The sequence below is a fragment of the Colobus angolensis genome, unplaced genomic scaffold, assembly GCF_000951035.1.
Source record: "Colobus angolensis palliatus isolate OR3802 unplaced genomic scaffold, Cang.pa_1.0 Scaffold141, whole genome shotgun sequence".
NCBI classification, from domain to species: Eukaryota; Metazoa; Chordata; class Mammalia; order Primates; family Cercopithecidae; genus Colobus; species Colobus angolensis.
Genome location: NW_012114500.1, coordinates 646,955 through 664,886, shown reverse-complemented (window position 1 = coordinate 664,886; position 17,932 = coordinate 646,955). Strand labels below are relative to the sequence as shown.

Genomic DNA, 17,932 nt, shown 5'->3' with positions numbered 1-17,932 from the left:
TCTCAGCTTCCCAAAATGCTGGGATTACAGGCTTGAGCCACCGCGCCTGGCCACAAGATTTTGGATTTTTTAAAAATTTTAGAATATTTGGGCCAGGCGTGGTGGCTTATGCCTATAATCCCAACACTTTGGGAGGTCGAGGCGGGCAGATCACTTGAGACCAGGAATTCGAGACCAGCCTGGACAACATGCTGAAACCCCATCTCTAATAAAAATACAAAAATTAGCCAGGCATGGTTGCATGCTATTATAGTTTTAGCTACTTGGGAGTCTGAGGGATGAGAATCACTTGAACCTGGGAGGCGGAGGTTGTGGTGAGCCAAGATCATGCCACTGCACTCCAGCCTGGGTGACACAGCAAGATTCCATCTCAAAAAAAACAAAAAACAAAAAACAAAAAAACAAACGGAGAGATGCCCTGAATTACCACATACACTGAGGGAAGGAAGGAAGGTGCTTGCTATAAGTGAGGCAATTTCTATACAAAGGAAATAGAGATTGATTAACCAGAGGCACAATTCATTTTAGCAGATTCTTTTACTCCCATAGTAAAGAATATAACTGTAAGACAAGAGTAATGAAAGATCACACAGATACTCAACAATGGAAAGACAAAACACATTCTGTCTGTAATGCAATCACTTAAAGTTGGAAGGGATCCTTAAACATAGATCATGATCATAGTCCAGAATCATTTTTCAGATAAGGAAAGCCCAGAGTCACTATGCATGATAATGACAGGACACGGGACTAAAATTTAGGTCTTCTCACTCTCAGTTTAGTGCTCTCTATCATAACACACTGCCTCAGTCTAAAACAGCGAGATTTTCTCAAAGCAAAACCTCACCTTTTTAAAATAAAATTGAAGAATGTTATCATTAGAAGGATTTTGGAGATTCTCCAGGTTAATCTTCTTGCTCAACAAATAAGGAAACTAAGATCAAAATGGTTTTAGTAACTGAGACGATGACAAAGGCATCACTAGTTACAACTTCCTACCTCTAACACCTATGGTGGTATTGACAAGCAGCCAGTGTTCCTTCTGGTGGTAACCCTAAGAAATTAGGATTCAAGGTCTGGTCGTTTTGTTTTGTTTTTTGAGACAGGATCTTGCTCTGTCACCCAGACTGGAGTGCTGTGGCGTGATCACGGCTCACTGCAACCTACACCTCCTGGGCACAAGTGATCCTCCCGCCTCCTGCCTCAGCCTTTGGAGTAGCTGGGACTACAAGCACATGCCACCATGCTCAGGTAATTTTTGTATTTTTTGTAGAGATAGGGTTTGGCCATGTTGCCCAGGTTGGTCTTGAGTGCTCAGGCTCAAGTGATCTGCTCACCTTGGCCTCCCAAAGTGCTGGGATTATAGGCATGAGCTACCACGCCCAGCTCCTAAATCCAGTAGTTTTCTAGTTAATTTAAATCAGAAACGAAATGGGATCTGGATAAAGGAGGTCATGATATTCTCTCTGAGATCCTTAATATACAGACAAGCTAGACTGAGAAGACCACCAGTTACTTTTGCATTCGCTAACAACATCTCATTTGACTGATGTCCATGACAGGAAACAAGGAAGGATACCAGGAGGAGTCAGTCAATCTCAGCAGGCATGTTGCTCTCTCCTTTATTCTCTCCTAACACCCTAGGTCTAAAAATAAGTACTGTGAACTCTACACGTGTTTTATCCAGAGACAACTTCAAAGTACAAGTTGTTTCATGTGACAAAGTGAGAAAAAAATGCTGACAGAATATTAGAAAATTCTTTTCAGGCCTGGTAAAAAAATTCCATGTATTACTGATAAAGTAATGATCCCTTCATGATCAGTCTCAATGCAGCACATCTAAAATTATCATCTACCCTGGCAAACTAACTCTACCCCCTATATTCCTATATTCACAAGAGGTAAATATATCCAGTTACCTAAGCCAGACATCTGGAAGATCATAGTTTACACTGCCTTCCTCACTTCCCATATCCAACTGGCCACCAAATACTGTCCATTCTTCTTTGCAAATACTCACCTCCCTAGCCCAGCATTCCTTGGAGCAGGTCCTTACCATTCTGACCTGAATTGTAATAAACTCTTATCTTCCCACCTCCAGTATGGTTTTCTTCTACTTCTCTGAATTATCTTTCAAAAACTCTCATATCACATCCCTCCTTAAACGCTTTATATTTCAGGATTAAATGTAAATTCCTAGATATAACGTATAGCCTTTCAGAATCTGGCCTGTCGACCTTTCTGTTGTCATCTCTCTCCGTTTCCCTACCCAGGCCTATTATCCACTTGCAGTTGCTCACTCAAACACAGAACACTTATTTTTTTGGTGACAGGGTCTCACTCTGTTACCCAGGCTGGAATGCAGTGGTGCAACCATAGCTCACTGCAGCCTTGAACTTCTTAGGATCAAGCAATCCTCCCGCTTCAGCCTCCTGAGCAGCTGGGACTATAGGTGTGAGCCACCATGTGGGGCTAATTAAAAAAAAAAAAAGTTTTTAAGAGATGGGATCTTGCCATGTTGGCCAGGCTGTTGTCAAACTCCTAGCTCAAGCAATCATCCTGCTTCAGCCTCCCGAGCAGCCTGGACTACAGCTGCATGCCACTTCACATACTTTTGTGTGTCAAATTTCTTTGTCTTTCCTCCTTAGCTCTCACTTTTCTATCCAGCCAACTTCTATTTACCCACAGAACCCACTGGAGGACCGTTAAATGGCAGAAGCCAGATTTGGGGTCAAGCAGTCCCCAGAAGGATTCACTTTTCTTATCCTGTGTTCCTAGGGTACCCTGGGGATACCACTATCACAGAACTGGTCTGTTTCCTCTGCCAGAATAAGCCGGGAGGCAGGAATCATAGCTATCACTTCTGAATCCCTAGTACACAGTACCTGGCACATTTGGTAACCAGTGATACAAACAAACTCACACTTCTCCCAATGCCTGCTAAGTACTTATTGCTTGTAATATGTCTGCTCCTAGTCTCCGTTTTATATTTGTATTCTCCTTGCTTCTAAAGACTGTTGTAGATAGTGCATGGAGTGGCTCAATATCCACACTGATTCCTCACTGCACCTAATACGTAATTAGTATATGCCAAATACCTATTTTAGATCACTATTTCTCAAACTTCCAGGTACATTAAAAGTACCTGGAAAGTTTGTTAAAATGGATTCCTAGGCCCCACTCCCACAGATTCTAATTCAATACATCAGGTAGGCCCCAAAATCTGTATTTCTAACAAACTCCCAGTTGATGCTGACAAGTTTGCCTGTCTGCCAACCACAATTTGAATAGCACAGTTTTAGACAGAATTCATTTATGTATGAGTTCAACTGGAAATGATGATTTTGTTTATTCTCTTTATCAGATTTGATGTCCAACTAGTTCTAGATTTACCAACTAAGCAAACTGAGGAATTCCTAATTTTTTTTTTTGCATATAGTACTAATAATGTGGCTAAACAGCATAGCTAGGGTAAACATTTTTATTTGTTTATTTATTTTGCAAAGACAAGGTCTCACTATGTTGCCCAGGATAGTCTTGAACTTCTGGTCTCAGTGATCCTCCCACCTCAGTCTCCCAAAGTGCTAGGATTACAGGTGTGTACCACTGTGCCCAGCTTGGTAAGCATTTTTAAAGATGCTACAAAGTAGGAATAAAGCAATCAACGACCACGCAAACAACTAGAAGTTCACCTAAATTTGCCTGGTTGGTAAAAGTTTAAATATTAACAAACACATGCATGTATGTATCTTCTCTCTCTAATATGCCAAACCTTAAACAAATTTCCCTTTCACAAAAATATTCAAAATTTTGAAATCACCAATGTAATAACTGATGCAGAGAAGAATCATCAATAGATGTTAAAACCACTGGATGAAAGCTGTTATGGGAGCAAGATAATCAGATGGCTTCAAAGTATTGTCTTGGATCACTAGTTAATTATAAAGGTAAAAGGAACCTTCATAGCAGACAGATCTGCAGGATACACCTCCTTAACCAAGTGATCACATTCAACCTCACCAATAAAGGAGAAACTAACATCATGTGCCCCCTGCCGTGATACAGTGGAATGTACACAAAATCACCTATGTAGTATTCTTAATAAAAATGTTTAATCTGAATATATCATGAGACAATCAGACAAATTTAAATTGTGGGAAACTCTGTGAGAAAGTGGCCTGGACTCTTAAAAATGTCAGCATCATGAAATGAGCAAAAAAAAAAAAGGTAATGGGAGGATTCTATATTAAAAGAGGGACTAAAGAGACTTGAGAAACAAATGCTATGTGTTCAAAAAAAAAAATTCCCACATCGCTCTAAATAATATTTTGGAAACAATTCATTATGTATGAAGCTATCTGGTGTGTCAGAATAAAACAGACAAATTCTTCAGGTGTAAAAATGGTATTATAATTATGTACTTATTGTTCTTTGGGCATATATGCTGCAGTATTCAGGGGTGAGACATGGTACCTGCAACTTACATTGAAATGGCTCAGAAATATACACAACAAACTAAATGTTCATAACTAGTGAATCAAAGAGAAGGCTGTATAGATGACTAGTTGAACTAGTCATTCAACTTCTCCATAAGTTTGAAATTTTTCAAAGTATAAAGGTGGGAGAAAGACTGAAAGTCTGAAAGTGTAATTGACTCTAAAAGAGAATCAATTAACTACATCCTTTTAAACTTGTCATTCATCATTCTATAACATTCCAATCCTGACAGATGAAAGAATTTTCCAGTAGCATTAGGAACTATGGACCCCCCTTCATTTATCTTACCTCGTTTACCAAGCGATGATCCAGCAAACAAACAGCCAGTGGAGGTCTCAGCAATAATTCTATGCAAGAAAAAAAGTTATTACTGCCTTTACTATAAATATTCTAAATTTATGCAAATACAACACAGGAGAACAATGACTATTAAATAGGCAGAACTAAATCTGGGCAGCAAATTGCAAAAGTAAAAATTCTTCATATAAGGTGGCATGATTAACATTGTCTATCTTAATCAGACCTCTAGTATCCTTTACCACTTGACCAGAAGTCACACCAGATTCTAATTCACAGGTTAAGAAATGTCTACCATGCCCCTCAACAAGTTACCATGTCATTAGCACTAAGCGGTACCATTTCACAGGCATACAGTATTATAAAGTGTTTCAGAATTATCTTAAATAAAAAGGTCATTATGCAGAGACTTTGGTATGATTCTATGGTGTTTAGATAGTATTATCATAAGTAGAGCAAGCATTTACTTTAAACCTTTTAATGGAAATTCTGAATGAGGATTTGAAACTTAAATACCCAAAAATGGTACTTTTATACTTCAAAAACATCAGTTAAAGAATTTGTACTAATACTTATATCTACAACCCCTAACTGAATTAACATAATAATTCTAGTCTGTTTTTGTTTTTTCTGAGACGGAGTCTCGCTTTGTCGCCAGGCTGGAGTGCAGAGGCGTAATCTCAGCTCACTGCAACCTCCACCTCCCAGGTCTAAGCGATTCTGCTGCCTCAGCCTCCCAAGTAGCTGGAACTACAGCTGAGCACCACCACGTCCAGCTAATTTTTGGATTTTTAGTAGAGACGGAGTTTCACCATGTTGGCCAGGATGGTCTTGATATCTTGACCTTGTGATCTGCCCACCTCAGCCTCCCAAAGTGCTGGGATTACAGGCGTAAGCCACGGTGCCTGGCCTCTAGTCTGTTTTTAAAAAGTTCTTTGCTATATTTATTTGTGAATTGATTTCACATTTAAAGTATTTCATGCAACTGGAAATATTCTCATAGGACTAGCCTAACTTCTGATTAAACATTTAAGTTTAATGTAACAATGTAACAAAAGGCAAGCCATCCTCAGAAAAAAATCAGAATAATTGTCTTAATTTATCATACTGGTGTTTTAGGTAGGAATGTCCTTAAAGATATAAATTGAGGCAGGGCGCAGTGGCTCATGCCTGTAATCCCAGCACTTTGGGAGGCAGAGGCAGGCGGATCGTGAGGTTAGGAGATCAAGACCATCCTGACTAACATGGTGAAACCCCATCTCTACTAAAAATACAAAAAATTAGCCAGGCGTGTTGGTGGGCGCCTGTAGTCCCAGCTACTCGGGAGGCTGAAGCAGAAGAATGGCATGAACCCAGGAGGCAGAGCTTGCAGTGAGCCGAGATCATGCCACTGCACTCTGGCCTGGGCGACAGAGTGAGACTCTGCCTCAAAAATAAATAAATAAATACATACATACATACATACATAAATTGAAACTTCTTAAAACTATAAATTAAAGCAAGAAACGCTACAAATCTTTCATTTAATGAGAATTATTTTAGGGCTCTCAACTAATGTGTAGGAAAAAGTATTGTCTCACATTATTCCATTTCCATTGCCAAATGCTTGGTCTTTAGGTTCTTGAACAGGCTGGATGTTAACATACAAATCCCGGATCTCCTTTCTGATGCATCTAACTGCTGCCGCCGCCATATCTTTTGCTACCTATTTTAGCAAGACAGAAAAATGCAATAAAACAATTACTGATTATTTGGAAAATTGTTTTCAAGACTTCAAAGACATATAAAAAAATTGGTTGCTTTTACATGCATTATTTAATAAATTGATTTTCAAGGGAGCACTGAATTTTTAAAAATGCTTAAGCAATTTAACTTTATTTTTGTTAATCAATGTATCCATTTATATATGTTTCATCTTTTGCTTTGGTTCAGGAGGTACATGTGCAGGTTTGTTACATGGGTAAATTACATGTCGCTGAGATCTGGTATGTTAATGATCCCATCACCTAGGTAGTGAACACAGTACCTGAAAGTGTTTCAACCCTCACTCCCCTTCCACCCTCCTCCCATTAGCAGTCCCCAGTGTTTCCATCTTTATGTCCATGTGTATTCAATGCGTAGCTTCCACTTATGAGAACATGTGGTATTTGGTTTTCTGTTCCTACATTAATTTGCTCAGGATAATGGCCTCCAGCTGCAGTCATATTGCCACAAAAGACATGATTTTTTTCTTTAAAAAAATGTTAAGTTCTCTCAATAATTTCAAAATTTAATTGACATAATACTTATCAAGACAGAAACATACATTTTATTTCTGAGAACATCTAGACAACTTACTTTAAATGGCAAAACACCAGCAACAAAAGCTCTTCCATATATCTTAGTCACACAGCCACGGTCAGTTAAATTTATAGGGTTCAACTGTTTAACTGGTGACATTCGAACGATCACTTCACCACCCCCTTTTGGGTAATATCCCCTATGAAAAGTACAACAAATGCCCACATAAACTGATTGCATGACAAAAACAAAGCTCAATATTACAATAAAATGACATGTCAATGATATCCAAACATGTAATCCATGGAAAGGTCTCAATATTTTAGGTCTGTATTTTGTAAAATTTTACACATTAAAAAACAAAATTTTGTCTGTACAATATGGTAGCCTTGAGATATGTGAAACTATTAAAATTAAATAAAATTTAAAAATCAGCTCCCCAGCTGCATTAGCCACATTTTAAGTGCTCAATAGTCACATTTGGCTAGTGACTACCATATTGGACAGCACAGATATGGGACATTTCCCTCAATGCAGAAAGTTCTATTAGGCAGTGCTGTTGTAGAATATAAGCTCCTGGAGGGCTAGACTTACCTATAATGTTCCCGCTATTTTCCTGTGCCTAAAACAATGTCTAGCACATAGTAGGTACTCAAATAAATATATGATGAATATTTAAGTAGCAAAATACTTAAAAAGTTGTAATTCAATTAATTGGTGTCCTATTAACTCAATTTAATTCAATTAACTGCTGTTCTACAGCAGATGGTGAGAAGACAGTACTCCTCCCCTCAAAGAGCTCAACATCTCTTAGGGAGATGGCTCCACACACTATCTACTAGAATACAAGTCAGGCTATAAGAAAGGTTACAACATAGGTACAAATGTGAATTCTGATTGAGGCACAATCAGAGTTCATAAAGAATTATAAGTTTCATGTTGAAAAAAACATAGGATTTCTAACGTTTGGGAGAGCAGGGGAAGGATAACATGAACAAAGACACAAAAGTCCAAAGGCACAAAGCATATTTAAGGAATAACAAGCAAATATATTGTTAGAATATATAACACATTGAAAGGAGGAGAGGGATGAAGAAGTTAGAAAAGTTAGGGCAAGACTTCAAAGCACTTAAATGTCATACCAAGAAATATGGCCTAGTGATTACGTGGCGGAAGGGAAGCCTTAAAGAGAAATAACCTGAATGCCCAATGTGTTTCTTAGGAAAACAATTCGGATCACATTGTAGAAGAGAATTCCTTTTATGATCCCTTAGTGTTTAGTCCAGTTGTCTACACACAGTGAACACTTCAGCTATGCTGGGGCATGAAATAACACTAGATATGAGGGTACCTCAGTGTGAAAATTCCCTTGAAAATATTTTCCCTAGAAATAAATAACCATCATGTGTACCTGCTCTCAAGTCCCCATGCCCCTGCTGTTCATTATTTTTAAGCCACAAAGTACAATTACTTCTTACAAGAGATGCAATGTATTAAGTGGGTACCAGAAAGACAGTTCTCTAAGGGTCTAACTTTTCCACTATTTTTAGCATAAGTAATAGATCCTAACATTTAAGAAATAAGCAGCTTACCTTGTTTTAATGTCACAATTAAATCTGAAACCAAATTTTTCAACAATTGGCTTGAAGACCTGAAAAAAATCAGTTTCTATCATTAGGTTAATCAGCAATATTCACTAATTTAACGAGCGTATTTTTTAAACAAAAGTGCTTTGCTGGCTACTAATTGGGTGCTATAGGTAAACGGTGTTATAAGAATATGTAGGCTTGGTTCCATTTTTTCAAATAAAAAAACTGATATGTAGCTAAATTTAAAAGTTTGACATTTACTTAATCAGAGTCGTGCAAGTCTATCTAATGAAAAAAACTAGAACTTAGGATACTTGATATCAGTGGTTATTCTACTCTAAAGGCCAATACTTCCTAATGCGTCTCAATATAGTACATTTAAGAAATGAGGGGGTATTGGTGAAGAGCATTCCATTCTGCCATCTCAATTTTTTATACAGTTGAAATCTCATTCCACAGACAATGCTTTAACATTATAAACATATGCATTTTCCTGGTATCATGAAATTATTCCTAAACAAAATCTGAATGACTCCATGGCATCCTAGCCTAATTTACTTAACAGTTCTCCAATTTTTCATTATTAGGTAATGATTTATCTTGTATAATGATAATTACAGTGTATAATGCTCTGTTCAAATACCTTTAACATTTATCTTTAGCTGCATTTTGCAATATTGAATTAGAGCAGTTTCCTTGAAGTCAAATTACTAGGTGGGGAGAGATTAATTTTTATTATACATCCCATCAAACTGACTTTAAAAAGATTATACCATCTATTAGAATGGCAATATTTCAGAGAAAGATGGTGTTTAAGCCTGATGTCTAAGGCAACTCTTTGAGATCTACTCTAGAGATTTACTTATTTCTCTGGGTTGTCTCTTATCTATCCAAGAGGTATGCACGTTATTAACCTTGTTTTGTGTGTTTTTTTTTTAAGGCAGAAAAGCTTAACAAATAAAAACCTGAGAATATCAAGTGCTAGGATGGATACAGAACAGCTGGAACCCTCTATTTGATATTTATTTTTATTTTAGAGATGGAGTCTCGCTATGTTACCCAGGCTAGACTCCAGTTTAAGCTCAAGAGATCCTCTCACCTCAGCCTACGAAGTATTAAATAGCTGGGACTATAGGCACACACCATTGTGCCCACTTCAGCTGGAACTCTCGTATAGTACTGGTAATAATGCAAAAAGTGGCCATTTTGGAAGCTAAAATAACCTGGCTATGTATTATAAAGTTAGACATTTGCTTATTGTAACAACCTTACCCAAGAGAAATGAAAATGTACAATCACACAAAAATTTGCATATGAATGTTAACAGTAACTTAATTTATAATTGCCAAAATCTGGAAACACCCAAATGCCTTTCGACAGATGAATGGATACACAAACTGGTACATCCATACACGAGAACACAAATCAAGTTTTCATTGCAGATATAAGCAACATGGATGAATCTCAAATGTATTATGGAGAGCAAAAAACCCAGACTCAAAGCCTACATACAGTATTATTCCTTATATGACATTCTGAACAAAAGGCAAAACGATGACAGAAAACAGATCAGCAGTTGCCAGGGGCTGAGACTCAGGACTGATTACAAAAACGTATAAGGGAATTTTTTAGAGTAATGGAACTATTCTACATTTTGATTGTGGTAGATGGTTCATAACTGTGAATCACGTCACTGTCAAAAATCACAGAACTGCATGTTAAAAAGGGTGGATTCAATTGAAAATTACACTTTAAAAAATCCGGAAGAAAAAAAAGATTATACCCCTTTTCTCTCCCACTAGTTATATGAGCACGCCAGTATTTTTTAAATCATTTTTTAAATGTTTGATCCTAGAATGGAAGGGGCTTAATGGAAAAAAAAGTTTGAGTTTTCCTCCAAATCATAATTCTTGTATTTATAAAATAACACATCACAATTGATAGAATTTATATCACACTCGAGGTGTTTTTTGTTGTTGTTGTTGTTGTTTTGCTCTGTCGCCCTGTCGCCCGGGCTGGAGTGCAGTGGCCCGATCTCGGCTCACTGCAAGCTCCGCCTCCCGGGTTTACGCCATTCTCCCGCCTCAGCCTCCCGAGTAGCTGGGACTACAGGCGCCTGCCACCTCACCCGGCTAGTTTTTTTGTATTTTTTAGTAGAGACGGGGTTTCACCGTGTTAGCCAGGATGGTCTTGATCTCCTGACCTCGTAATCCGCCCGTCTCGGCCTCCCAAAGTGCTGGGATTACAGGCTTAAGCCACTGCGCCCGGCCTGTTTTGTTTTTTTAAAGACAACATCTTGCTTTATCACCCAGGATGAAGTGCCAACATAGCTCACTGCAAACTCGACCTCCCAGCCTCAAGTGATCCTCCCATCTCAGCCTCCTGAGTAGCTTGGACAGGTGTGTACCACCATGCCTGGCTAATTTTTCTGTGTGTGGTGTTTTTTGTTTTTTATTTATATATATATTTTTTTGTAGAGCTGGGATTTCACCACGTTGCCCAGGCTGGTCTTGAACACCTGAGCTCAAGGGATCTGCCTACCTCAGCTTCCCAGAGTGCTAGGATAACAGGTATGAGCCACCACACCGGGCCCTACACCTGAGTTTTTTAAAAACAATTCACTATAAACACTATTCTAAGATATAACAGCAAACTTAAAGTAAACATAATTCCCCACCCCCTACTGCAATAGAACTAGACATATTTGGGAGGCTGAGGTGGGAAGATCCTTTGAGCTCAGGAGTTTAAGACCAGCCTGGGCAACACAGTGAGACATCGACTTTACAAAAAATTTTTTAAAAATTGGCTGGGTGTATGCCTGTAGTCCCAGTTACTTAGGAGGTCACAACAGGAGGACTGTGAGTTCAGGAGGTTGAGTCTGCAGTGAGTTGTGATCATGCAACCGTACTCCAGCCTTGGCGACAGCACTGTCTCAAAAACAAAAAGAAAGAAAGAAAAGACGCCATGAAGAGATAAACAAGAAAAAAGACACCATGAAGAGATAAACAAGAAACTCACAAAAAAACCACTCAAGATACATTTAAATAGAGAATGGAGACTCAGAAGCATGTATGAGATCTTAGTTTGTCAACAACAAAAGCCCTTACCATCACTGTATAATCAATCTGTGGTGCCATTTCGGCATTAGTTCCACCTCTCAAATGAAGTTCTGATGGAGAAGCAGCAAAGAGAACACACGGCATTGAGACCTGCATCAAGAGGCACACACTCCTAAGAAGAAGGCAGAAGGGGCTTATTTCCATTTTCTTTTCTGCATTTTCTTTTCAAACTCTTAAATAAGCTATATTATTGTTCATCACTACTAACTGAGGCACAGACAACTGTGAAGGCAGGTATATGCCACTGAGTTTCTAGTTAAAAAACATTTTAGTGTCTGAATAGTAAAATCCCGAATTTTAAAGAAAGATAGTATTTCACCATAGAAAAAAATAGTGTTAAATGATAACCAAACTTGGGTCTGAATCTTCAACTAAACACATTAGCTGTGTGACCTTGGGTACGTTCTGATACTTTTCTTTATATCACGAAAAAGTAAAAAAGAAAAAACATTCAAAATAAAACCTTCTTCAAAAGTTTTACAAAAGAATTCTTGAAACTAGCAGTTTATGAAAATGCTTTCGAAATAGTCAAGGTCTGAATTGATTATATATGAGTTGTTACTATATAACAAGGTACTGTTCCAGGTATAAAGTTAAGATATAGTTCCTATCATTGTGGAGTTCATGATATGAAAGAATAATATTTTACGCAGCCATAAAAGAGAATGAGTTCATGTCCTATGCAGGGACATGGATGAAGCTGGAAACCATCATTATCAGTAAACTAACACAGGAACAGAAAACCAAACGCTGCATGTTTTCACTCATAAGTGGGAGCTGAACAATGAGAACACATGGACGCAGGGAAGGGAAAATCACACGCCGGGACTTGTTGCGGGGTGGGGGGCAAGGGGAGGGAGAGCACTAGAACAAATACCTAACGCATGCAGGGCTTAAAACCTAGATGACTGGTTGATGGGTGCAGCAAACCACTATGGTACATGTGTACATATGTGATAAGTCTGCACATTCAGAACATGTATCCAGAACTTAAAGTATAATAAATAAGATAAAAATAAAAGAATAATACTTTATAAAGAGTGACAGCTTGGCTGGGTGTGGTGGCTCATGCCTGTATCCCAGCACTTTGGGAGATGCAGGTGGAATGATCACTCGAGCCCAGGAGTTCAAAACCAGTCTGGGCAACATAGTGAGAATCCGTCTCTACAAAAAATTAAAAAATTAACCAGGCATTTTGGTGCACACCTGTAGTCTCAGCACTTTGGGAGGATCGCCTGAGCCCCAGAGATCAAGGCTACAGTGAGCCATGATCATGCCATTGCACTCCAGCCTGGGAGACAAAATAAAAAGACTGACAGCTAAATATTTCACATGGAAAAGTTTTAGTGAAGTAATCCTTGCTTTACTTGCCTGTTTGGTCCTTATAGTCAAATAATGTGAGAAATCACAAGAAATAGTTATGCAACATGATGAATTTTATAAAGTGAAACATTTGGTCATTAGCTTTTCTTTGAGACAGGGTTTCCTTCCATTACCCAGGCTGGAGTGCAGTGGCACAATCTCGGCTCACTGCACCTTCCACCTCCGAGGCTCAAGCCTCAGCTTCCTGAGTAGATGGGACTACTGGCATGTACCACCATGCCCAGCTAATTTGTATACATTTATTTATATATATATGTGTGTGTGTGTATATATGTGTGTATATATATGTGTATATACGTGTGTGTATGTGTGTGTGTATATATATATATATATATATATATTTTTTTTTTTTGTAGAGACGGGGTTTTGCCATGTTGCCCACGCTGGTCTCAAATTCATGAGCTCAAGTGATCCACCCACCTCGGCCTCCCAAAGTGCTGGGATTACAGGCTTGAGCCACCGCGCCCGGCCTTAAAAGACAGATCTTTATTAAACTTACACAATGATGCTTAAGTATTCAACTGGGACGTCTCTATCAGTAATAATGAATTTCATTAATTCAATAAATATTTATTGGACAGGTGTGGTGGCCCACATTTGTAATCCCCAAACTTTGGGAAGCCAATGTGGGTGGATTGCTTGAGCTCAGGAATTCAAGACCAGCTGAAAAACATGGTGAAACCTTGTCTCTTCAAACAATACAAAAATTAGCTGGGCATGGTGGTGTGTGCCTATGGTCCCAGCTACTCAGGAGGCTGAGGTGGGAGGACCTGTTGGGCCCAGGAGTTACAGCTTACAGTGAGCAGTGACTGCACCACTGCACCCCAGCCTGGGCAAGAGGGATACCTTGTCTCAAAAAAATAAAACATAAAAATAGGGAAACAAGCTCATAGACGTTAAGCAACTTGCCCAGAAAGTGGCAAAACCTGGACTTAAATCCAGGTTACTTAAATGGAATGTTAAGTGATACATACCCTGCTGTCTTGGTATCTGCTGTGTGGATTCCACCTTTGATCTTCTCTGGTGTAAAGGTTATTTCTGTTGAGCCAATTTCTGCCCCCTCCAGTCGCCCATCACACAAATCTCGAATCATTTCCAGTCCAGATAAATGTTGAGGCCTTCAGGTCATAATACTGCATCAAAACGTGTGCATTCAGACTGCCTATATCCCCACATTTTATGACAAATTTATAAAACTGCAATGGCAAGAAAACAGCAAGGCCTAACCACAGTAAGTGCCACATCTTCAGTGTCAGCTTCCTTTTGGGTTTTTACGCACCTAGACTACCTGCTAGTAGGTATCATTTTAACGCTTCCTTAAAAACCAGTGATTTCTAACTATAAATACATACCCTGATATATTGTTGCAAATTAGAAGTGTGCAAAAGAAGAAAACTAACAGTTATTTCAGCGCCACCAGTCTTGCTTGCACTTGACTGAATAATCTATGGTGCCTGTATGGGCTGAACTATCTCCCCCCTAAATTCATATGCTGAGACTCTAACCCTCCACATCTCAGAATATGACTATATTTGGAGATAGAGCCTTTAAAGAGATAATTAAGTTAAAATAAGGCCATCATACAATCTTACTGGTGACCTTATTTAAAAAAAAAAGAAAAGAAAAACTAGGACATACAGAGACGCTAGGGGTAAGGTGCACAGAGGAACCACCATGTGAAGAGGCAAAAACACAGGCCTGGAGCAGATCCTTTTCTCATGGCTCTCAGAGGAACCAACCTTGTCAGGACCTTGATCTTGGATTTCCAGCCTCCAGAACTGTGTGGAAATAAATTTCTGTTGTTTAAGCCCCACTCCGCGTGTGGCATTTTGTTATGGCAGCCCTAGCAAACTAATACAACACCTACAGCCTAATGAATTGGATTCCCCTGTTGGTGAACTGGAGGACTGCAAACAACTATGACAAAGGCATTTAACATTAACATATATCAGTAATTGCCTTTCGGTAATTTCAAAACTGTAGACAAAAGACTGAGCTCGCCGATTTATTAAAATGTAATAAATACAGAATACATACAAAGCAATCAGTGCGGCTACAAACCTGGGTCCTCTTCTAACAGGTGCGTGTACCTGAAACTCAACTAGTGGCATGCCCAGCTACCCAGACAGAAGAAATAAGGTCAAGTGTCAAGGTGTTTCCCTCTCCACAACAGATAATTCTTGTCGTAACAGCTCTCTGGAGGTACGAATGAAAGCTGGAATAACACATCTCAGGATCCTTTACTGTTTTATGATTCCAAAACTGGCAGCAGCACAGAATGCACTGGTTAAAAAAACAGGGTTTCCTCTGGCCTCACAAGTATTTCTGCCCTATGTATCTTGCCCGCTCATACGTGCTATTCGGATCATTGGAATGCCTGGTGAGGTGGGAAAACATTTTAAAAGCTAGCTCTTTAGCAAATGAGACTATTTTAGCCAAACAGAGAAAACTCGAAACCATTTATAAACTCACCCCTCGAGGCTTTCAAGATTTTACAACCCAGGCCACCGCCCAGGCATAGCGTCCCCGCCCTGGATCCCCCATAGCTGCGTCCGGGACCTTCTGGGTTCCACCACTCGGACTCCCGATGCCCCAGCCCGTCAGCCCGACCCCCCAAATCCCCCAACGTCACAGCCCAACTCCCCCTCCAGCCAGATTTACCTTAGGCCTGGCGTGCTCCGGCCGGCTCGGATCTTCTGCACCCGCAAGGGGAGGCCCAGGAGACAGCTCAAGGCCGTAGAGACTCTCAGGATCTGGCCGCCCTACAAAGGGTGGGGTACAGGGAGAAGAGACGTAAGCACACCGGTGGAGAGAGCTGCCCTCCTTAGTCTGGCTGCAGCCCCGGCCGCTTCGCTCTGCACTCACCCCTTCCATGATGCTGCCATCGACCTCTACCCGCGGCCCCGCCATGGGGGGCACACTGGGGCCCAGCCCGCAGCGACAAAGCCTCCGCCGGAGCGGGAGAAAGAAGAGACGTTGGCTCCCGCCCAGTAGTTCAGAAACCTCGGTTCACGCCTGGTGCTGCAGGATCCTGGCGAAAAAGCGGAAGAAGCGGCGCCTCTCGGGACACCGGAGTCAGCAGAAACGAACCCCCGGCTTCGCCCAGGTCCGCAGTCGGTGCGCATGCGCATAGCTCGACTTAAAGGCGCCGCGCTGGGAACACCGCGGTCAGGGCGAGGAAGGTGCCAGAGAGGTGAGGTGACTGTCGCGGAGGTGGCCAGGAGCCCTGAAAGACTTGTGCCTTGGACACAGCAAAATCTGCAGGTTGCAGAAAGTCTCAACTGTAAGATAATTCCGCCAGTTATCCCGCAGGCTTGTGCTTTATCTCTGTTTTGTGGGTAAATATGTGTTTATATCTGTTTTCTCGAGGATCCTGGCATACCCCGAGATGCCGACTTTTAGAGCTGAAGATGCAAGAAAGATCGGGACCCTACGATGCACCGACCACCTTCTCTCTGGTTGGCTTTGCCTTCACTGTACCTGTCTCTCGAAGTGTGTGCGCCCTGTTCCATTGATAGTCTTAACCTTTCCTTCCTCGCTGAGTGCGTGTTTGTGTATGCGGAGTGTGTTATCTTTGTTTCTAGGGTGACACACCATTTATTTGAGGGGCAGGCAAGGCAGAATCACTAGTTTAATACTCTGAAAAGTCAAAGTTATGCCATTTTGCTTGAGAGTGAGTGTGAGCTCTTGACTCCGAGGAACAGTGCAGCTGACAATTCACCTCAGGCGAGGGAAGGGCAGAAGCAACAGCCAGCTAGCTTCGCGGTTCTGCCTGTGGCTCCGTTCCTACATAATTGAGTACCAAATAACATGTAAACTTCTAGGGAAGCAAAAAAGAGTAAGTCAGCGTCTAGCGCCGAAGTTATTGGAGGTATAATGGAGAGACTGAGACGTAATCAATTACAGTGTCATCGTCAATAATAATAATTAACATGTACTGTATCTATTTACAGTTTATTATGGGGACAATTACAATATATTAATAATATTCTCTAACAATAACACGCAAATTTATTGAGCACTTAGGTGTTGTGCACTGCATGCATTCACAACATGATAAAGTACTTACTGTTTTTACTGTTTTACAGCTTCGTGTGTTAAACCATTTGCTACAAGGTCACACAATTTTAACTAGAAGACTAAGATGTGAACCTGGGTGGTCTGATGTGAACACCAACACCAAGACAGAGAATGTTTTAGGGAACACACAGACTATGTACTTAACCAAATCTGGAATTTTGCCATAAGGTTTTAATCAGAGAAGTAATAATATTTGCATTTTAGAATGAAGGCTTTGGCAGTATGAGGAGGGTAAATAAGAGGCTTAAGAGCCTGAAGGGAGAAATACCAATGATGCAATTATCCAGCAAGAGATAATGAGAAGTTGAAGTAAGGCAATGATGGTAGGGATGGAATATAAAAAAGCTGTACCCCATCTGACATCTTTATTGGGGAAACCCGCCCCCAATATTTCACTGTAGGTTCTTTCTATTTTCCATAAGTGTCGGCCAACTGAGAAATAAAGAGAGACAGTATAAAGAGATGAATTTTATAGCTGGGCCGCTGAGGGTGACATCACATATTGGTAGGACCGTGATGCCCGCCTGAGTCTCAGACCAGCAAGTTTTTATTAAGGGTTTCAAAAGGGGAGGGAGTGTAAGAACAGGGAGTAGGTACAAAGATCACATGCTTCAAAAGGCAAAAAGCAGAACTACTAGTAAGGGCCTAACAAAGATCACATCCTTCTGAGGGAACAGGACAAAAGGC

At 40.2% G+C, this 17,932-nt stretch overlaps 1 protein-coding gene across 2 annotated transcripts in view; it reads right to left on the bottom strand.

Annotated features, from left to right (window-relative positions):
- RTCA (RNA 3'-terminal phosphate cyclase) overlaps positions 1-16,294 on the bottom strand; it is a 25,384-nt gene extending 9,090 nt beyond the window's left edge. The window contains exons 1-9 of one of the 2 annotated variants that reach the window (XM_011935177.1): positions 16,031-16,294; positions 15,827-15,927; positions 14,905-14,943; positions 14,140-14,283; positions 11,771-11,894; positions 8,667-8,725; positions 7,132-7,273; positions 6,375-6,499; positions 4,786-4,844 (exon numbers count right to left, since the gene is read on the bottom strand). In XM_011935177.1, the coding sequence (XP_011790567.1) occupies positions 4,786-4,844; positions 6,375-6,499; positions 7,132-7,273; positions 8,667-8,725; positions 11,771-11,894; positions 14,140-14,283; positions 14,905-14,943; positions 15,827-15,927; positions 16,031-16,075 (838 nt within the window). In that variant the 5' untranslated portion in view covers positions 16,076-16,294. The remainder of the gene's footprint in view (positions 1-4,785; positions 4,845-6,374; positions 6,500-7,131; positions 7,274-8,666; positions 8,726-11,770; positions 11,895-14,139; positions 14,284-14,904; positions 14,944-15,826; positions 15,928-16,030) is intronic. The other variant, XM_011935178.1, reaches the window with a different exon arrangement.
- Between the last annotated feature and the right edge of the window lie 1,638 nt (positions 16,295-17,932).